The sequence below is a fragment of the Podarcis raffonei genome, chromosome 3, assembly GCF_027172205.1.
Source record: "Podarcis raffonei isolate rPodRaf1 chromosome 3, rPodRaf1.pri, whole genome shotgun sequence".
Classification (NCBI taxonomy): domain Eukaryota; kingdom Metazoa; phylum Chordata; class Lepidosauria; order Squamata; family Lacertidae; genus Podarcis; species Podarcis raffonei.
This window is the reverse complement of record NC_070604.1, coordinates 2,248,416-2,267,560: the sequence shown is the minus strand read 5'-3', so window position 1 is coordinate 2,267,560 and position 19,145 is coordinate 2,248,416. Positions and strand designations below refer to the sequence as shown.

Sequence of the window (19,145 nt, the reverse complement as noted above, 5' to 3'; positions counted from 1 at the left end):
CAGTCTGGAACAGCATAATTATTATGGCATAACACTTACAAAAGCTTAGTTGACGACTTTCACAGAATTCTGCATATTGCGCAGAGTCCATCATTCGTGCTTGTCTTTCTGCCCTCTGCAAAACAATATAAACGACACTTGTTATTCATAGATCCAAATGCATAGCATCACAAAACCCTTCCAACTGTAGGCCTGAAAGCAACTCTCAACACTAAATTAGTACTACTAATTTCTCAATGTTTCTCAATGTTTGATGTTTTACTGTGGTTGCATAATTTGTTGGAAGCCACCCAGAGTAGCTGGGGCTATCTAGACAGATGGGTGGCTGGAAAGCAAGCAAGCACGCAAGCAAGCAAACAAAAGTTGATGATATTGAACATTCTGACAATTCATCAAAGCTCCATGCTCATCAATGCATCAATGCATATTGATGAGTCCATGCTCTTCAATGCATATTGCACTGCTGTCCTCACAGGAAATTATTACATATGACATATATCCCCTGACTTTGCTCTTTATCCTTTACTGCGTCAACTGCACAGGAGATATTATGATAAAAGGTAAAGGTACCCCTGCCCGTATGGGCCAGTCTTGCCAGACTCTAGGGTTGTGTGCTCATCTCACTCTATATAGGCCGGGAGCCAGCGCTGTCCGCAGACACTTCCGGGTCACGTGGCCAGCGTGACAAGCTGCATTTGGCGAGCCAGCGCAGCACACGGAACGCCGTTTACCTTCCCGCTAGTAAGCGGTCCCTATTTACCTACTTGCACCCGGGGGTGCTTTTGAACTGCTAGGTTGGCAGGCGCTGGGACCAAGCAGCGGGAGCGCACCCCGCCACAGGGATTCGAACCGCCGACCTTTCGATCGGCAAGCCCTAGGCGCTGAGGCTTTTACCCACAGCGCCACCCGCGTCCCTATATTATGATACTGATTTTAAAACATCTGAAATTAGAGGCCTCTTCATTGGGCCAGCTTGTAATCCAGGTTGTTCTCTTTACGTTACTCATTTATTTGCTGCCTGTGCAAATTGACAAGACAAAACTGGCCAAACTGCTAAGCCCATCTTCTGATCTGCTTGAAGGCAGAGGGCCTTCTCGGTGGTGGCGCCCACCCTGTGGAACACCCTCCCATCAGAAATGAAGGAAATAAATTATCTGACTTTTAGAAGACATCTGAAGGCAGCCCTGTTTACGGAAGTTTTTAATGTCTGATGTTTTACATTTTTTTATTTGTACTGTAAGCTGCCCAGAGTGGCAGGGGAAACCCAGCCAGATGGGCGAGGTATAAACATAATTTTTTATTATTATTATTATTATTATTATTATTATTATTATTATTATTATTTGCTTAGGTTCTTCATCTGCTCTATTCTCATAATTCAACATAAAAGGCAATGCTCCTTGCCTAAATTATGTGCAACTGACCCTGAAATTCTGAACACATTTACACTGAAGGAAATGCTGGTAATTTAAAATGGACCTTACTCCTATGCTTCCTTAGCATATCTATATGGGAACTTTGCCTGTAAGTGGGCAACATTTTAACACAAAAGATTTGGGAAACTTCTTAGTGCCATTTCCCTTCTTTTTGTTCTCATTTTCCTCAGCATCATTAGCCCTTATTGCTGATTAACACAACTGGCTATCAGAGCTAATGAATCAGTTGGTTGGCAGATCACTGACCACTGGATTAACTGCCCATATATGGGTAAATTTTGTCAAGGACAGTGATGAAAGGAGGACAAAATCATGCTGAGAACAGCATCAAAACATTCCAAGAAATTGCCACATGCAGTTTTTGAACACGAAAGCAAGTAACTTCAGTGGAGCCCAAACTGGAACACACTTGACTCACAGCAACACAAATAGATACCGTAATTAACACTTATGAACCTGACAGAACATGCATAAATCCAGAAAGGAGAAAGTAGTAATTATTAATTTTGCTTAATTTAGTTTGTAAGCATAGAAGCAACAGTTTATGTTTAGTCCTCTAGTTTATAGAACTCTGGTATGTTTGGAATAAATCTTGATGTCGTATCATCTACCACTGACAGAGTATCCTGCATATTCAAGCAACTCGAGATTAACCTAAGTTAAAAGTGGATTTATCCTGCTTCTCCATGGCTTGCAACACAAATGCCTAACAAAGAAATATTGCATGCCAGAACAGCAATGGAAATCTATCTTGTGATGTGAAGATTTATCCCAGAAGAAAACAGAATACTTTTTTTTGGTACCTGGTCTAACCAATGGAATCACAGGTTTAAAGACACACATGAAGATACAAAAGAACCACAAGCAATAAATTCTATTGCATATATTTGAATTAATTAATTCTGAAATTGAGCAGGAAAGCACAAGCTCCACTCATTACTTAGGTGCAGGGTGAGAAAAGGTGCAGGCCAGGACAGTCGGCAGAAGCTTCCTCTCAAAGCTCCAAAACTGTATGGGGCTTCACAGAGACCACAAAGAATATATTTTACACAAACCAGCTCCTAGTTAAGTAAAGAAGATCTGCCTCCAATGAAAAGAAAAAATGAAAACGGTACCATACAGCAGTTAAATATCACAGAGTTGAAAATTCTGTTCCAAATCCTAGCTGTCTTAAAACTTATCTCAGGACTGTCATTATAAAATTTAACCAACTTGCTCTTCTTAAATCCACTTTTTGCTTAAGTGGAAACCAAAGAAAAAGAGGCCAGTAGGGCATGAACCATTTTAAAGATTAGACACACTTTGGGTCTTGTGCTGAAGCTAACAAAACCTTTTTATGACAGATTGATGGATGTTGTGATAAAACTGCACATTTGACAATAAAGAGCAGATATACAGAGAATTCTTTGTTATCTTTCTTATCCCTGCATTATGAGGCAGACTGTTCTTTCTGTCCTATCCATTAGTTTGAATGAGTATGTAAGACACAGAAGCCTTTGAAGTCATGCAGCTGGTTTATGCATGTACGTTGTCCGGAATCTTCCAATGTAATGAGAAGGCAGGGCAAGATCTCAACCTAAAAGGGCGTCAGGAGAAACGGGGAGCACAAAAGCCTATTTTCTCTCCCCTTCTACCTGAAGTATCTTTTTCCTCTGTGGAAGTTCTCTTAGGGTACCCTGGGAAGAACTCAGCCAGGTGAAACTGCTGAAGCTCCCTTCCTTCCCCCTTCCACTCACTCCATGGCTCAGTGTCCTCGACAGCAGGAATGGGGAACCTGGCTGAAATGTGCTCTTGGTGTGGTGATGCTTCTTCCTTGCCTGGACGGAGAACAGAGAGGGTTGGATGACTCTGCGTAAAGAGAAGCCTCCTGTGCAAAGGTGACATTTGCATTGGTTGCTCTGATCACTTTTGCCTCTGGTCCCACCTGCCACTGCCATCCGGCCCCCAGGTTACCCAGGTGGAAGCATGACCCGCAGGCTGAAGAATGCACCACTGCTCAGCTCCTCGAGGTCTCAGGGAACCTGAGAGAGACATGACTCACCCCACCTGATGTGGATTTGTTCTTCTTTAGAATAATTTCCTCACTTTTCATAGAACAGAAGTGATTATGCCGTTAGGCAGTTAACAAGCATACTCTCATCATTAAACACCAGTTTACACCCCGGCTTACTCAGGGCTGCCAGACATGCACATGCAAGCTTTTACAAATGTTTGTGTTCACCTGCAATTTTCCTATTTGCTCTTGAAAACACCAGCATAACACTGGCGCATCTGGTAAAACTGTGTCTGCCATATCATCTGAAGGACGGCTGGGGGGAAAAAGAGCTTTCCATTCTGAGGATTCCCCGTTCCAATTCCTGACACAACACTCCCACCACCCCTAAAGCCTGGAGCAATTCTCAACTTCTTTTAAAAATATTTGCAGACCTTATTTGGGAAGAAGGAAGTTCCCTACATGTGGTTTTAGAAAACAGTTGGAGATGCCCTGTTCTATTTCTCTTTCCAACATTCGGATAGTAAGCACTTGAGAATTTTTGCACACACATTTCTGGAAGGGATTACTGTAAAGACAGAGTGAATTCAAATGGACTTGGGGGTAAGTTGGAAATGTTTGAGAGCAACATCTTAGCATTAATATTGTCAATAGCAAAAGCTGCTTCCAATCTGGTCTGCTCAATTTAATCTCTCTATTCATTACTAGAGGACCAGGGATGTGGTTTCTCCTGTTTGGACAGAAATAACAATTTTGGATCCTACCTCCCACCTAGAATAGCAGAGATTAAGGCTGGCTAGTGAAGGAGGTGGTGGAAGCTGCTACATTCCTAATGTCTGATTAAATATTAGGACCAACCTAATATTATTGTGGTTTTTGCTTCATCAATATAATTTCAAACCAACAAATTTTGTTCAAGCTGAGTTTCACTGAAAGTTCTAAATATTAACTTTACTGAAAACACTTTACTGAAAACAGTTTTTAAGTGTTTAGGTAAAACTAGCCCAATTCACATCACAGAATATATAATAATCTTATTCAAGTTAGGGAAGGTGAGGTTGGAGAGCACTAATTGTTATGGTTTATTACAACCTGGTATGCAAAAGATCAGAAGGTCGGCGGTCCCCATCCTTGCGACGGGGTGAGCTCCCATTGTTCGGTCCCTGCTCCTGCCAACCTAGCAGTTCAAAAGCACGTCAAAGTGCAAGTACATAAATAGGTACCACTCCGGCAGGAAGGTAAACGGTGTTTCCGTGTGCTGCTCTGGTTCGCCAGAAGCGGCTTAGTCATGCTGGCCACATGACCCGGAAGCTGTCTGTGGACAAACGCCGGCTCCCTCAGCCAATAAAGCAAGATGAGCGCTGCAACCCCAGAGTCGTTCGCGACTGGACTTAACTGTGAGGGCTCCTTTACCTTTATGCAAAGTAAAACCCACCAAAAAGCAAAGTCATGCAAAGCCAAAATCAAGGAGAAAGCTATAAAGCTGTTTTCATCCTACTGTGTTCATAAGTATCCCACCCCATTCTCAAGTAACAACTTTGAAACTACCTACCATGCACAGAGAAGTTATGAATCTGAATCTGAAAGACTGAAATGGTAAGCAAAAGTTTGCATGGCCCACATGCTAAATCCATTGTGTGATAATGTTCCAAATATATGAGAAACTAATATTCCAGCACTGGCATAACAAATGCAATTGTTCTGATTAATGTTTTTTTCTGGGATGCAGGGGTGATTCCAAAGGGGTTGGAAGGCAAAAAAAGGCATGCAAACGTCGATTCATTAGCATGAGCTTTACTGATAATTTATCCTGTTTCCTAATGAAAGCAAAAAACCCCCACCATGTCTCTATTAAAAAGCAATCAGATTTGGTATGTTGGTGACACTTTAAAGAGCACATTATGTGGGAAAACAAAATAAACATTTACCCTGGCAAACGAAAGTAGGCTTGGGGTTTTGACATACTTGGCAGGCAGGCAGAATTATATTCACATCAAGCTTACAGAAAACCTAATTTAATATTTAAATATTTGCTTAAGTAATATACTATTTTAAAACAACACATTAAAATATACATTTTTGACAAGATGTTTTAAAGATTCTATGAAGAACACTCCATAGAAGCCATACATTTAGGTGAGATCCCATCCGCTTTCAAAAGGTAAAATCATCTCAGTGCAGAATCTTCCAGAATATTCCCAGCAATGGCAACCTTTAATCTCACTCCCCACCACACCCACCGCCACTCATACATATCACTTTTTATAATGAGGACAGCAATTGTCAGTGCATTGTGCACTCAACGAGGAATTATTCCCTCTTCCATTCAAAAGGCCAGGTCAGGCCAGCTGTTTTAATCAGCCAGGTAGAAGATTAGAAGATCTTTAAGGATTCCCTTTTCATCCTCAGGCTGCACAGCCTTAGAATATCCACAAAAGGTCAAGTTCTTGCAAAGGGTATACCCACAGATTCTGTAATCAATGCAGCGTCAGGTTCAGAAATAGATACAGCTGACTTTATCTGCAACTTGTCTTGCAAACCAATCACAGTGGGAAACTTCTCTTGAGAGCCACAATGCAAAAAAGGCTTCTCCTAATCTGGAACAGCTCCACTCTGTGCAGAGGTAGTGATGAATGGCAGGAATGTAAGATTTCTTTGGCACCACCGCCGAATAAGTTCTAAATGGGGTTCTAGTCATCCTTCAAGAGGATTCTTTGTGAGTTTTCCTCCATCATCATTCTAAAGGTTATCCCTGTTGTGCCATCTCTCCATTTGCCCAGACAGCCAATGAACTGACTGACCAAAAACCCCCACCTTTGGTCCCTCTCAAACACAATATAAAATACTTCGTGTAGCTGCTGCCCCTCATTTCAGGCTTTTGGAATCCTTGGGCAAGATGCCTTCAATATGAGTCCTTCCTGGGTAATTCCACATCTCCCTCATGACCAGCGCTGGCATCAGGGCTCAGCACCACTCTAGGCAACTGCTGAGGCCCATATACCAGCAGCGAGTCCACTGCCAACCCTCCGAGCCCCCTGGGCCTACTATTGTTCCTCCTGCTCCTTGATGTCGCTGCCTCCTCACTTGTCTTATCTGGTACAAAAATAGTGATGAGAGCAAGAAGGGCAGCAGCAACTCCAGTTGTTTTGCCTTCTCCCTCTGGGCAATTATACCAACCTTTATATAATTGAACCCAGCTGTCAGCTCCCATCATCCCTGACCAATGGCCCCACTAGCTAGGAGGGAAGGGAGTTGCAGTCCAGCAACCTCTAGGGACCCATGGTTGAGAAAGGCTGCTCTAAGACAGTGGTGTGGGTCTGGCCTACAGATAGACAACAAGCCCTCATCCCAACACATCTGAAGCTGGCACTCTCCCTGCTGCCCATTGCAGCCACAAGGAGCAGGCAGCTCTGAGCTGTGCCCTTCAACAGGTGTCCAACGGACCTGACTCCTGATGCCAACTCCCCTGTCCAACCATCTGTATTTTACCAAGAAACGTATCTTATTTACCTTGACCGTTCCAACTTTCAAGGAGCTAAATCCACCAGCTGTGGGATGCAGACTGTGACAATGTTCCATTGCTAGTGACTGGCCCTTTAATTTTGAGGGATTAAAACATCCGGAAATCTGTCTAACTACAGTCAATCTGAAGACAGCATTATAATATAATATATCATTAGCATCTGATGCAAACTGACATGGCTGGCATATATAAATATTTTTAATTATTTCAAAGCGGATGTAATGTGTGCATCCTTCTTCCAAAGAAATTGTTTGATTTGGTTTTCATAAGGATTTCCATCGCCAGATGCTGTGAGTAGCACAATGCTTTTCCTACAGATGTCTGCAGCCTGTGACAATCAGCAGCGCTTTGAATAACACCCCCAGTATAACAGCCCTCTTGTCATCGGTGCTGTATATTATAGCATATGAATCCCACACAAGTGGATGAACAGACTTTAAATAATGCCATCTGACAATGATGGCGGGTGAGGGGGAGAGTCTTGCAAAGCCTTGGAAATGGTTGTTAGCGTTAGGAAATAAAATCCAGGCCACTGGGAGAAAAGAAGACTCATCCTTCTTTCCTTTGATCAGACCAAAACCCTATTTTTAATTACAATTCACAGGAAAAGATTTTGCCAGCATTTAAATACTACTTAGGATACATTGTCTTTCCTTTTATAAATATAATTCAAAATCCTTTTTTGCTGGAAGAACATCTCAATCCATTGGGGGTTCTTTCACACATTATAGTAGTGGTTACACTAAAACCAGAATATGAGAGGAAGCTAAAAATCACATTAAAGAAATGCACATACGTGAGTGAATACAGGGGGTTCTGCTTGGGGAGGCCACACTGGCACAACATAGATCTCTCCGGCAATGTGAAAAATGGCCCTTGCTTAGGAGCCCAGTGTTTCTGAATGTTCAACATTTATAAAATCTTGCATTTTACATTTTCTTCACTACCGCACCTTGTTCAGCATTTTAATAGGATATATATAGGATATATATAGGACTGCACTACACAGGAATAGATTTCAAGGGCTACACTTCTACCCATAAAGACTACACTAGCAACGAACATCAACTAACAAATATATTTTGACATACCCTTATATGGGCAGGTCTATGCCTCAATGCCTGTGCCCTCCTATGCGAATGTCTCCTCTGGAGAAGGGAAGAAGAAATACCACATAATACCAGACGCCAGCTTCTCATAACCCCCTGAATCCAACAGGACCATTATAGGCAGCGTTTTTTAATTTAATCATTGATTGACAATGACGATGATTTAAATTTCTATACCGTCCTTCATCTAAGGACCACAGGGCACACACACACACACCCTTTAATTTTCTCCTTGAAACAGATCCTATTGATCCATTGGCAAAGAGCAAAATTTCCCACTCTCATGTCTTGGTTGAGGTCAGCAGCTTTTAATTCTGACCCTTCTCCTCCCTGCTCCCCCGTGTTTGCAAAATTATTTTATGCAATAACAATTTCCCAGTGGTATCAATTTGCAGCTGCCTGCCCTTGTTCAGATGTGCCTCACCTTCTCTATACAGTGGTGCCTCTGGTTGTGGATGGAATCTGTTCTGGAGATCCGGCCGGATCCCGAGGTTTTCGCAACTGGAGAGACCGCTTCTGCACATGCGCGTGTGGCAAAAACCCAGAAATATACTTCCGGGTTTGCCACTTACGTATCCCAAAGTGTACGTAATCAGAGGGATACGTAAGCGGAGATATGACTGTAGTATCAGAATTGTAGAGTTGGAAGGTACCCTGAGGGGAGGTCAATAGAAAATATCAATAAATATCTTCTTTCATACCCTTGTGGGTTTTAGTTCTAGGAAGTTCTAAATGTTCTTCCTCAGAGCAGGTGCAGAACGCATTTATGAGCCTTCAAAGACCCTATAAAGAACTAGTTGTAGTCATGTGTGGGTGTGCAACAAAAATACACAAAGAATGTCAAACGGCCATGAAGTCCCACCTCTGAACAGTGAAACCTTTAGACACCACCTGTGCCTTTTCAATCATATTTGCAAAACCATGAGGTCGAAAAGCATGCTTTTAAAACAAAGGGAGTCTAGATTTTGCTTGTTAAAAGGACATGCATTGGATGCAATCTACATGCTCCCAGATTCTGCAAACGTTTAATGAGCAGAACCAGAGAGAAAACAGTCTAGCACAAGATCTCAGGAGCAATGGTTACTATTGTTAGATCAACATATTTAGAAGTCTACCTACCACACAACCATCAAAGTAGACATAGTAATCCTTCTGTTAGTATCAATAGCTTCCTTGTCTAACTAACAGGCAAGTGACACATTAATGAAAGTTGTTTGTTTTCACTGGAAGACTGTATTTTAGGAAAGGTGGTGATCAAAATGCATTTTTTAGTTATCTTATTTGTGAATTTTGCAGTATCTTTTAAAAATTCACACACTTCCTCATCTAGCTGACTCCAAAAGGAATCTAGCATCAATCTTGGTTGGCAAGAAGCCTATTTTTGAGGCACTATTTTCTTCTATTCATGTTATTGGCTTTCCACTGTTTATTCAAACATGAAATGTACTATGAAAGCAGCATGGTGCCTCTGCTGCTGAATTATTGCTATGTAACACCCAAGAGTTGGAAATATATCCCTAAACTAGAAGGCAGAGTGACAGATGAATAGTGTTTCTTTTAGTCCTCTGGGAATAACAACTGAAACGCAGCATTCAGAGTGCAATATTGTTTGCATTCCAGTTCAGATTTCTGATGGTAAGGGGTCTCTCTCTCTCTCTCCCTCTCCCTCTCTCTGTGTGTGTTAGAGAGAGAGAGAGAGAGAGAGAGAGAGAGAGAGAGAGAGAGGAAGAGAGATTCCCATTATAAAACAAATGATGGCAACTGATTTTATTTAAAAGAAAAAAAGACTTTACTTTGTGAATAATGTGTTTAAAATATTTAAAATACTTCAACTGAAAAAGAATACAGATTTCAAGATCTTTTTTCTCTATGTTATCACGACATGTGAAGCACATATTAGACAAAGAATCTTTTATATGGAAAAGCTAGGAAATTCTGTATTAGAACTGTTTACTGGAAGCTCTCAAGAGGGCGTATAACGAGAACACAAATTACACTGACTTTCAGTGGGATTTGGGCTGCGTTCAGGGGTCATGTTCCTGATCCTCCAAACCATGGCTGAGGCTGGGAATGAGGTCGCTGCTCCTGGGCTGCCTCCTCCAGTTGTGGCTGCTACCCAGGCAGCAAACAGCAAGTGGCGCCCCCAACTGTGGAGGCAGAATGCAGCCATCATGAATAGTATAGCCTTTTCCTCCACGAATCTGTCTAATCCTCAAGCCATCCAATCATTCTTCTGTGGCACCCCACTTTCTCTCCCCACCAGCATCCCAGCTAGGTCCTTTGCATTCCTACCTTCTCTCTTGCTCTGCTTTCTGTTCATATAAATCTTGGAAAGCACATACAGCTTAAAGAGAAAGTGCAAAAGGAGTCGCTCCTCCATCTTCCTTTGTCAGCTCTATGTACGTACTTTCCAAGGAGAAAAGGTAATCACTGTCACCACCTCATTAGGCTTCATGGGCTCCAGGGCTAGCCCTCAAGGGCACCCATGGAGGCACAGGTCAATTCTGCATCCAGGGCAACTGTCTATCAGCTCCATCTGAGACCCAAACTGCCTGTGCACTGTCTCACCAGAGTGGTACTTGGACTACTGCAATGTGCTCTACATGGGGCTACCTCTGAAGGTGACTTAGAAACTACAACTATTTCAGAATGCGGCAGCTAGACTGGTGACTGGGAGTGGCCGCTGGGACCATATAACACCAGTCCTGAAAGACCTACTGGCTCCTAGTATGTTTCCAAGCAGAATTCAAAGTGTTGGTGCTGACCTTTAAAGCCCTAAACGGCCTCGGCCCAGTATATCTGAAGGAGCGTCTCCATCCCCATTGCTCATCCCAGACACTGAGGTCCAGCTTTGAGGGCCTTCTGGTGGTTCCCTCACAGTGAGAAGTGAGATTACAGGCAGGCAGTGTTAGAAACTGAGATATGAAAGCTAGGAGCTAAATGGCACCTTAAAACGAGGTTATGCGTAACACAAAGGAGTGTCTAGGCGTGCTTTTTAATAACAAGAATACAAAGCTGAAAATGAATGAACTGCAGCTAAAATCTTATGTTCACTTTTCACATGGTCTAGTCCTCATCTGAAGAGTGCAAAAAACAAAGCCATACTCTCCCTGCCCCCCCCCCAATATTCTTATGAGGGCCCCTTTTCCAATCTTCAGAGAGTGGCTAGAAGTGGGGAGGCAGAAAAAGGTCCTCTTTTCCTGGGTTCGAAATTAGCTAGCGCCAGACACATTTTGCACCTAAAGATTCTCCATTTGCAAACACCTAGAAGTCTGGGTGCCATTAAACATGAAAAAATACAAACCCCAACTGAACAATTTTCATATAAATCACAACGAACTGTAAAAGAAGGACACATTTCCCCCAACAACACCCCCAAACAATGCCCCAGCCTCCATTATTCTGACATGACACACATGGCCTTGCTTTGGGACATCTGACAAACAGAAGACATGTTGGAATTTGGCTTGGGGTAACACAGTGCACCATAAAATTGCCTACATCAGTTTCTTAGTTTCTGTTTTAAGAATTAGCATATTGGGGTAAAAAAATATCCCAAGAGTTATTTTCAAGCAGTAACTGATTGACGGAAGCAGAATAAAGTGCTCTTCTGATACAAGAAATGTGGCTTTGTTTGGGATGTTCTACAATACTAGGATTCAGCTTGGAGTAGCAAAATAACTCATGAAATTGCTTATGTCAGTTTCTTAGGTTCTGTCTACAAAGGTTAAACAGAAGCATGTTACGTCAGAACTGTACTGTCTTTTGCCCACAATCAAGAGGTATCTGGAATATGATATTGCTAATATATTTTGGTTAGTAGCTGAGACCCATATTATAGATATTTGAGATCTTAGGTTTGGGACAATGCAAAGTTTCTGAAGGAGCTAAGCCAGCTTTTGTTGCTATACATCTCTCCTCAATACCACTGAATGTTAGTATTTAAAATCAGTGGGATTTAACATCAAGTAAAACACTATGTTTCAAATCAACAAAGAGGCTTTTGTTTTTTGTTGCGTTAACAGCTCATTATCTGACTTTTGTTTATTCCCATAGTGATTCTCATCCCTGTGTCGGCAAATCTCCTTAATCTTAAGATGAAAGCTAACAGAAAGATACTCTCCTTGTGATAGTCAAAGGGTTAAGCTGATATTTTTCAGTAAAAAATGATTACATTCTGTTAATATTTTTAAATCACCAGTGTTTTTCTTTATATCAGTTATGCAACTATATGATATGCACCCTGGAAACAAATACACACCATTCTGTACACACACACACACACACACACACACATGTAATTATTTCAAAAATACAGTTTTAAAGAAATACAACATAAACAATATTTGCTTTCTGTATAATTCATCATAAGTGAAACCATACCACTGAACAATCATATCCTGTTTGGGCCGTAATGACATCAGAAATACATGTTTATCATCTGCTTTGGACAACTTAGCATGTTTTTGGCCCAGGGCAAAGTGGAACCGAAACCATTTGCAGTTGGCCAAACCAAGATAACCACACATTTCTGAAGTAATTGATACCTAAAAGGAACATAGCCTTTAGATCACAGCTCATGATTTAAGTACACTAATTCTTTAAAGGAGGTTGTAAAGATTTTAAAGAGCGCACTGGACTTCCTCCAAAACGTAGCTTGCAGAAACCATAGTCTACTAAACATGGCAAATAAGATATTCTATACTACTTTATATGCTAACTACCATCTTCTTTTCAGGAACAGAACATGTTTCCTGCGTTTTTAAAGCCCACAGTATTTTTTAAAGAGACCCAGACCAAGTTCTTGTTTTAGAAAAGCGTCCACAATAATAAAAACTCTTATTGACCAACTAACATTTGAGAAAGCAGAATGCAGTTTCCTAGTTGATTTTAGGTTTCCAGATACAACAAAGCAAGATCATTCTCCTGAATCTTTCCTTCAAAACTGTGCATGCCAACACACACACACACACACACACACACACACACACTTCTCCTCTTCCTTCTTGGTTTAACCAATGCAGATATATGCTTGAAATGGATTTGCACACCCAAATTAATAAGAACTTTGTCACTGCTTAGAGATTTTCGAAATACAAAGCAGTGTATAAATACTTTCAAATAAAATAGATATTTGCAGATGTAATGTTAAACCATGTGTGATATGTTGAGAAGTTAGGGGAAAAATTGTAGAAATTGTGTGAGGTTGATCTTTTGTTACATTTAGTCCAGTGCCAAATCGTCTTTCTTTGGGAGACATGTGGAAATTGAGGTAGATCTTTGTTTTACCCTGCATAATAACCTGCAGTAAACCATGCCACTGTGCTGATTTCACAGTTAAGTTCTTAGAAGCAGGGAGTAACTCCCTTCACCTATGAATAAACATAACATGTAGAAAGGAAACATTGCTGGGCCTCCCACCCCTGCTCCCAAATCCATGAGTTAGATGAAGTCTACAGGTGTGGTGTTCGCCATGGGGAAAGACCATATGCGAGGCTTTCCCTTGCAGAGGTCCAGCACTGGGGGCTGGGATTAGGAAGGATGTGGCATTCCGGACAGAGGCAGAAGTGGCCCTGCAATCTGTTTTACATGTTTGCTAGTCTTTCACTTAAGGAATTATCTGGTTTCCAGGCTCCACTTAGAGCCATGTTCCCTGAAGTCCATGCTGTTCCTCTGCCAGGATAGAACAACAACTTTTATGTGTCTCAACAATTGCTTGTCGTACTTGGCAACTGTATTCAGAAGCTCACAGCCTAGAACACAGCCACCATGGCTGGTCACACTATGGTTATAGCGAACAAGGAAGGGGAGTTGGGAATTCACATTAGAGAGTGGAAAGAGAGAATGGGCAAGTCCACAGATGTTCCTGATTTTGCAACTCTGGTTAATAAACTGTTGGTGTTGAAAGGCCCCCATGAGAAGTACAGTGGTACCTCGGTTTTTGAACAGCTTAGTTCTCAAACTACTTGGAACCAAAACCCAAAGTTTCTGAATTTTTTCTGGAAGCCGAACATGCTCTGTTCTGAGCATGACTTCCGTTTTGAGTGCCACACTTCTGTTTTTCAAGTGAGGGAAGGCAGGCCAGGTGGCAAGCGAGCAGGCACCTGCCACCCTCCAGTGCTGGGTCCCTCCGCCATCGCTGCCACAACAGCAACCATCCCCTCCTCCATCACACTTTCTGTTGAGGGGTTCGCGGCTGCACTTCCCTCAAGGGAGAAGCTTAAAGGAGCCCCCACCTCGCCATCAGAGCCCCTGCACCACCTGAAGGCAGCCAGGCTGAGTGAGGAAAGGCTGGGCCGGGGTGGCAGCAACATCCCTTGCCTGCCCACCCCAGCCCAGCCTTTCCTCACTCAGCCTGGCTGCCTTCAGGTGGTGCAGGGGCTCTGATGGCGAGGTGGGGGCTCCTTTAAGCTTCTCCCTTGAGGGAAGTGCAGCCGCAAACCCCTCAATGGAAAGTGTGATGGAGCCTGCACCTCCCCAGCTGAGCAGCCCCGATCCAGCTCCTGTTCCCGTGCAAGCAGCAACAGGTTGAGGCTCTCTAAACTGGAAAGTGGGAGCTTTGTGCTGCCTAGCGGAGCAGCCCGATCCCACTCCTACTTGCCTGCAAGCAGGAGCAGGCTGGGGGGTGGGGGGGTGGCGGGGGGGAGCCATCCCTTGCCTGCTCACTCGCAGCCCCGGCCCAGCCTTCCCTCGCTTAGCACCAGGGCCGCAGGGCTGCATTCAAAATTAAAACTGAAACTTTCCAGAAAACCACAAAGCCAACAAACTCGCAACTCGTGAAAAAGCAGCAACACAACAAATTGAAAAAAGCAAACCAACCGCAAATGAATCAAAATCACAAGAAAACATAAAACAACACTGACCCTGACCCTAATTCTAATCCTTACCCTAACCCTAACCCAGTCCTAAAATTAACCCTAACCCAGAAATGGTCTGGTTAGATAGTAAAATTCATGTTAAATTGCTATTTTAGGGGTTGTTTTTAAAAGTCTTAAATGGATTAAACCATTTTGCATTACTTTCTATGGGAAAGTGCGCCTTGGTTTTGGAATGCTTTGGTTTCAGAACAGACTTCCGGAACAGATTAAGTTTGAGAACCAAGGCACCACTGTACATGGGAAGCAGCCTGTACCATAACCCTTGGAGGTGTCTTGGAGGCAGCAGCAGCAGCAGCAGCCAGAGTCCATCAGTGGAGGACGTGAACAGATCATCTGGCCCTCCTTCATATCTCATGGAATTCCTTCTTCTCTTGAGGTAGCCGGTGTTTTTGCACCTTTGGCCAGCGAAGGGGGTCGCCCCTTAAGGGCAAGGGCTGATTAATCAATCAATAGTCTTTGTGGGAGGGGGGCTATTGGTTTGATTTTGTTTTTTGAGGTATGTATTTTGTGTTCTCATTTGGTATTTTTTTGTTGTGAACTGCCCTGTGATCTTTGGTCTAAGGGTGCTATACAAATTTAATAAATAATAACAAGAACATTATACTTGAAATGCTACATGTCAGCATGTCAGAAGTTTCTTGCTGACAGAGAATCAGGAACACCTGAAATTCTTCTACAGGGTCAGGGCCACAATGAAGCCGTGTAGACAGGGGAGCGTATTGCTATGAACAAAAACATAGTTTTTTATCCTCAAGTAATTAAAAACCTATTGTCAGGGAACTGCCGTCAGCTCAGAGGCGAGAGGTGGAAGGGCAGTTGTGTTACAGGGAGCCTCCGAAGATCTTGCGAAGCAGTTCCTTCTCTGGCGAGCAGGAAAGCCCCGCCTCCAGTGGGGAGGGGACGCAGGGACCCGGAGAGGCTAGGGAGAGCCTGAGCAAAGGGGAGGGAAGGCAAGCGCCCCTTTGCCAGCGCCCACTCTGTGCAGTAGGTTTGGGCGGAAGAGGGGAGGAGAAGGATGGGGGTCACACGACTGTTATGCTGGGGAAGGTACAAGGACCGCCCACTCCCAGATTCTGCTAGCGACTGAGCTAGACATGGACTTGCGACGCTCTTCACTGTAAATATTGTGAAGAAGAAGAGGAGGAGTTTGGATTTGATATCCCGCTTTATCACTACCCAAAGGAGTCTCAAAGCGGCTAACATTCTCCTTTCCCTTCCTCCCCCACAACAAACACTCTGTGAGGTGAGTGGGGCTGAGAGACTTCAGAGAAGTGTGACTGGCCCAAGGTCACCCAGCAGCTGCATGTGGAGGAGCGGAGACCCGAACCCGGTTCCCCAGATTACGAGACTGTCGCTCTTAACCACTACATCACACTGGCTCTCATAATAAAGCCTGGAAAAGACAGGTTGGAGTCTTGCCTGTTTGCTCTCAAGGAACCACACCACCACCTGGCACCTATTAAGTAAATGGTATAATTGACATAAGAATAGAAGAAGATCAGACTACAGGCAGTCCAGTTTTCTGCTCCCATGACGGCCAAGTAGGAGCTTATGAGTAACCGTCAAGCAGGACACCAGACTTCAGAGGCAGACTGCCTTTGATTCTGGAATTAATACAGAGCCATTGCAACATCAGTGCTACTGCTATAGGGTAAGGTTACCAGACGTCCCCCTTTCCTGGGGACAGGCCCCAGATTTACAAATCAGTCCTCTGACAAAATCCATCTATTTAGCAGGAAGTTGAAAAGTGTCCCCAGATTCATTGAAAAAAATCTGGAACCTTACTATAGGGTGTCTTGGAAGCAATGCTCTAATGAGGCACAAGAAGAAGAAGAAGACTAGAATGATATAAGTGAACATCTTAATCCTTTTGTACTATGCTAAAGTGCTTAAGTAAAAGGCCAACCTTTTAAAAAAATAAATAAAAATGTTTTGAGGAGGAAAATATTCAGAACGTGAAAACGTTCAATAGAACAAAACTGCCCCTCCATGGCAACAAGAATGAACCAAGATGTCTGCATTGTGGCGCTTGAGGTTGCGTAGGAAAAGAATGGAGAGGAAACGTTACGCTATGAAGATCTTAACTAGCACTTCCCAAAGTGGAGAGAGATTGGCACATGCACAAATTAGCCTAGGGGCCAGGAAAGCGGTACAAAGTCAGATAGCATTTTGTGAAACATATGGCTAGCTTGCTAGATGGTTTTATTTCCCAGCTACAGCATTTAGCTTCATCCAGTGAGGAAAATGCCACATACAGCAGCATATATTGGAATATAGGAATTGGTTCCATACCATGAATTATATGTAAAATATATATTTTCAAACGTAAGACAAAACATAGAATCATAGAGTTGGAAGGGACCCCAAGGGTCATCTAGTCCAACCCCCTGCAATGCAGGAAACTCAGCTAAAGCATCCACAACAAAGCATCCAAATTCTCTGACAATTTTGGTTAATAGGCCAACAAATACGGTATCGCATCTATCGAAAGACATGTGAAATCCCTGCTTTTTACACAACAAGCAGACAGCCAACATACAGAGTGGTCAACATTTGCATGTCTAATATTTATTTTACATTTAACACTGTGAAAACTCGGTGAGTGTAACACTCTGAACATTTCTGGGAACATAAACTGCTGCTTCTAAAACAAGTGGTATGCATATCAAGCTTTTAAGATGTATTTATTTATTTGCAAAGTTACATTTGGTATTGGGATCCCACTAAAATTGTCTCTTGGTAGAAAGCTTTGATTAGAAGGTATTTACACTTTTTAGGGTTATGTTAAGTGCTATTTTTGAATTGGGAACAAATCTGGGTTTGTCTGCTATTTTGCCTTTTCCTGCAACTTGCCAGGAACATCTGCTTAATTAAAATATTAATTTCTGGCCAAGACACCTTCCAAATGGAATGCACTCCCCATTCTCTGAACACTGATGTGAGTCCATTAGTTGCCGTGTAAATGGGGGCTGCAGATGAAGGATCCTGCTACACATCAAGGAGCTGGGCTATGTAAACTTAACCTTCCACGTACAGGAAAAAGGTCCAGAATTTACCTCCATTCTCTCTAGTTTTACATCATCAATCTCATCATCTTCCAACAAGCCCAACAGCTCTCCAGTCTGATCAATAGAGATAAGAAAATCTTGAGCAATTTTCTGACGTTTATTGGTGCTGCTGCTACTGAGTCTGTCTGAAAGAAATTGAATGGGGAAACAAACAATTTGATTTGATCCTGGTGTTATCATTGACGAAGTACATAATATATATGAAAAGATAACACCCAGGCACTGAAGAAATGTGAAGTTCTAAGACTCATTGTTTCTAACATGGTCTCCAATTTCTCAGAAATCATTCATCTTGCTTATGGCCGATTCAAATTTGGTGCAATGTTGTTCACTATATCATGCTCAAAATCATAATATGGCATACCATAATGGCTAATGACATGACAGTCTCTTCACCCCTTTCTGGGCAGTCACTTTCTGGCATAGATCCATGTCAAACTTACTTTGAGGTATGTCTTCATGTAATCTACCACAATATCCCAACAAGCCTCAGTTTTAAGGAGGACACAGGAAACATAATACAGACATACCTTGGAAGTCGAACTGAATTCACTCCAGAAGTCTGTTCGACTTCCAAAACGTTTGGAAACCATGGCGTGGCTTCCGATTGGCTGCAGGAAGCTCCTGCACTCAATTGGAAGCCGCAGAAGCAGCGTTGGACGTTTGGCCTCCAAAAGAATGTCCACAAACCGGAACAATCACTTCTGGGTTTGTGGTGTTTGGGAGCCAAAACGTCCGAGTAACAAGGCGTTCAGGATCCAAGGTACGACTGTAAAACCAATCACACGAATCATATAGATCTCAAATGTGAAATGGGTGTGGTAGAAGTCACTTTCACCTGACAGGATGGCAGTGTGTATGACTACTTGATTGACAAAAATTAATATTATTAGGCTGGAACCCAATACATGGGATTATGTCCAGGCATTCATAGTTCTTTGTGTGTAAGTTCCATTAAACTTGTCCAAGTGTCCTTAGCGCAGTGGAGGCTCCTCTCACACTTCATGGGCTTCAAGGGAATGTCTGCCATTTCCAGCAGCAACCTCTCCCGTGGCTCTCCTTTCTGACGTCTCGCTACTCCTCCACCATCATCGCTCTGCTGCTATCCTTCCTCACGCTTATCTGCATCAGTCCTGGT

At 42.8% G+C, this 19,145-nt stretch overlaps 1 protein-coding gene across 7 annotated transcripts in view; it reads right to left on the bottom strand.

Moving 5' to 3' along the window:
• The window catches only part of SUPT3H (SPT3 homolog, SAGA and STAGA complex component), a 326,581-nt gene that overhangs the window by 127,530 nt on the left and 179,906 nt on the right, over window positions 1-19,145 (bottom strand). For all 7 annotated transcript variants that reach the window (XR_008329326.1, XM_053380349.1, XM_053380347.1 and 4 more), the window contains 2 exons: window positions 17,996-18,132; window positions 40-115 (listed from right to left, as the gene is read on the bottom strand). Coding sequence is in view for 6 of the 7 variants with exons in the window: in XM_053380349.1 (XP_053236324.1) it covers window positions 40-115; window positions 17,996-18,132 (213 nt within the window). In the remaining variant the exon portion in view is untranslated. The remainder of the gene's footprint in view (window positions 1-39; window positions 116-17,995; window positions 18,133-19,145) is intronic.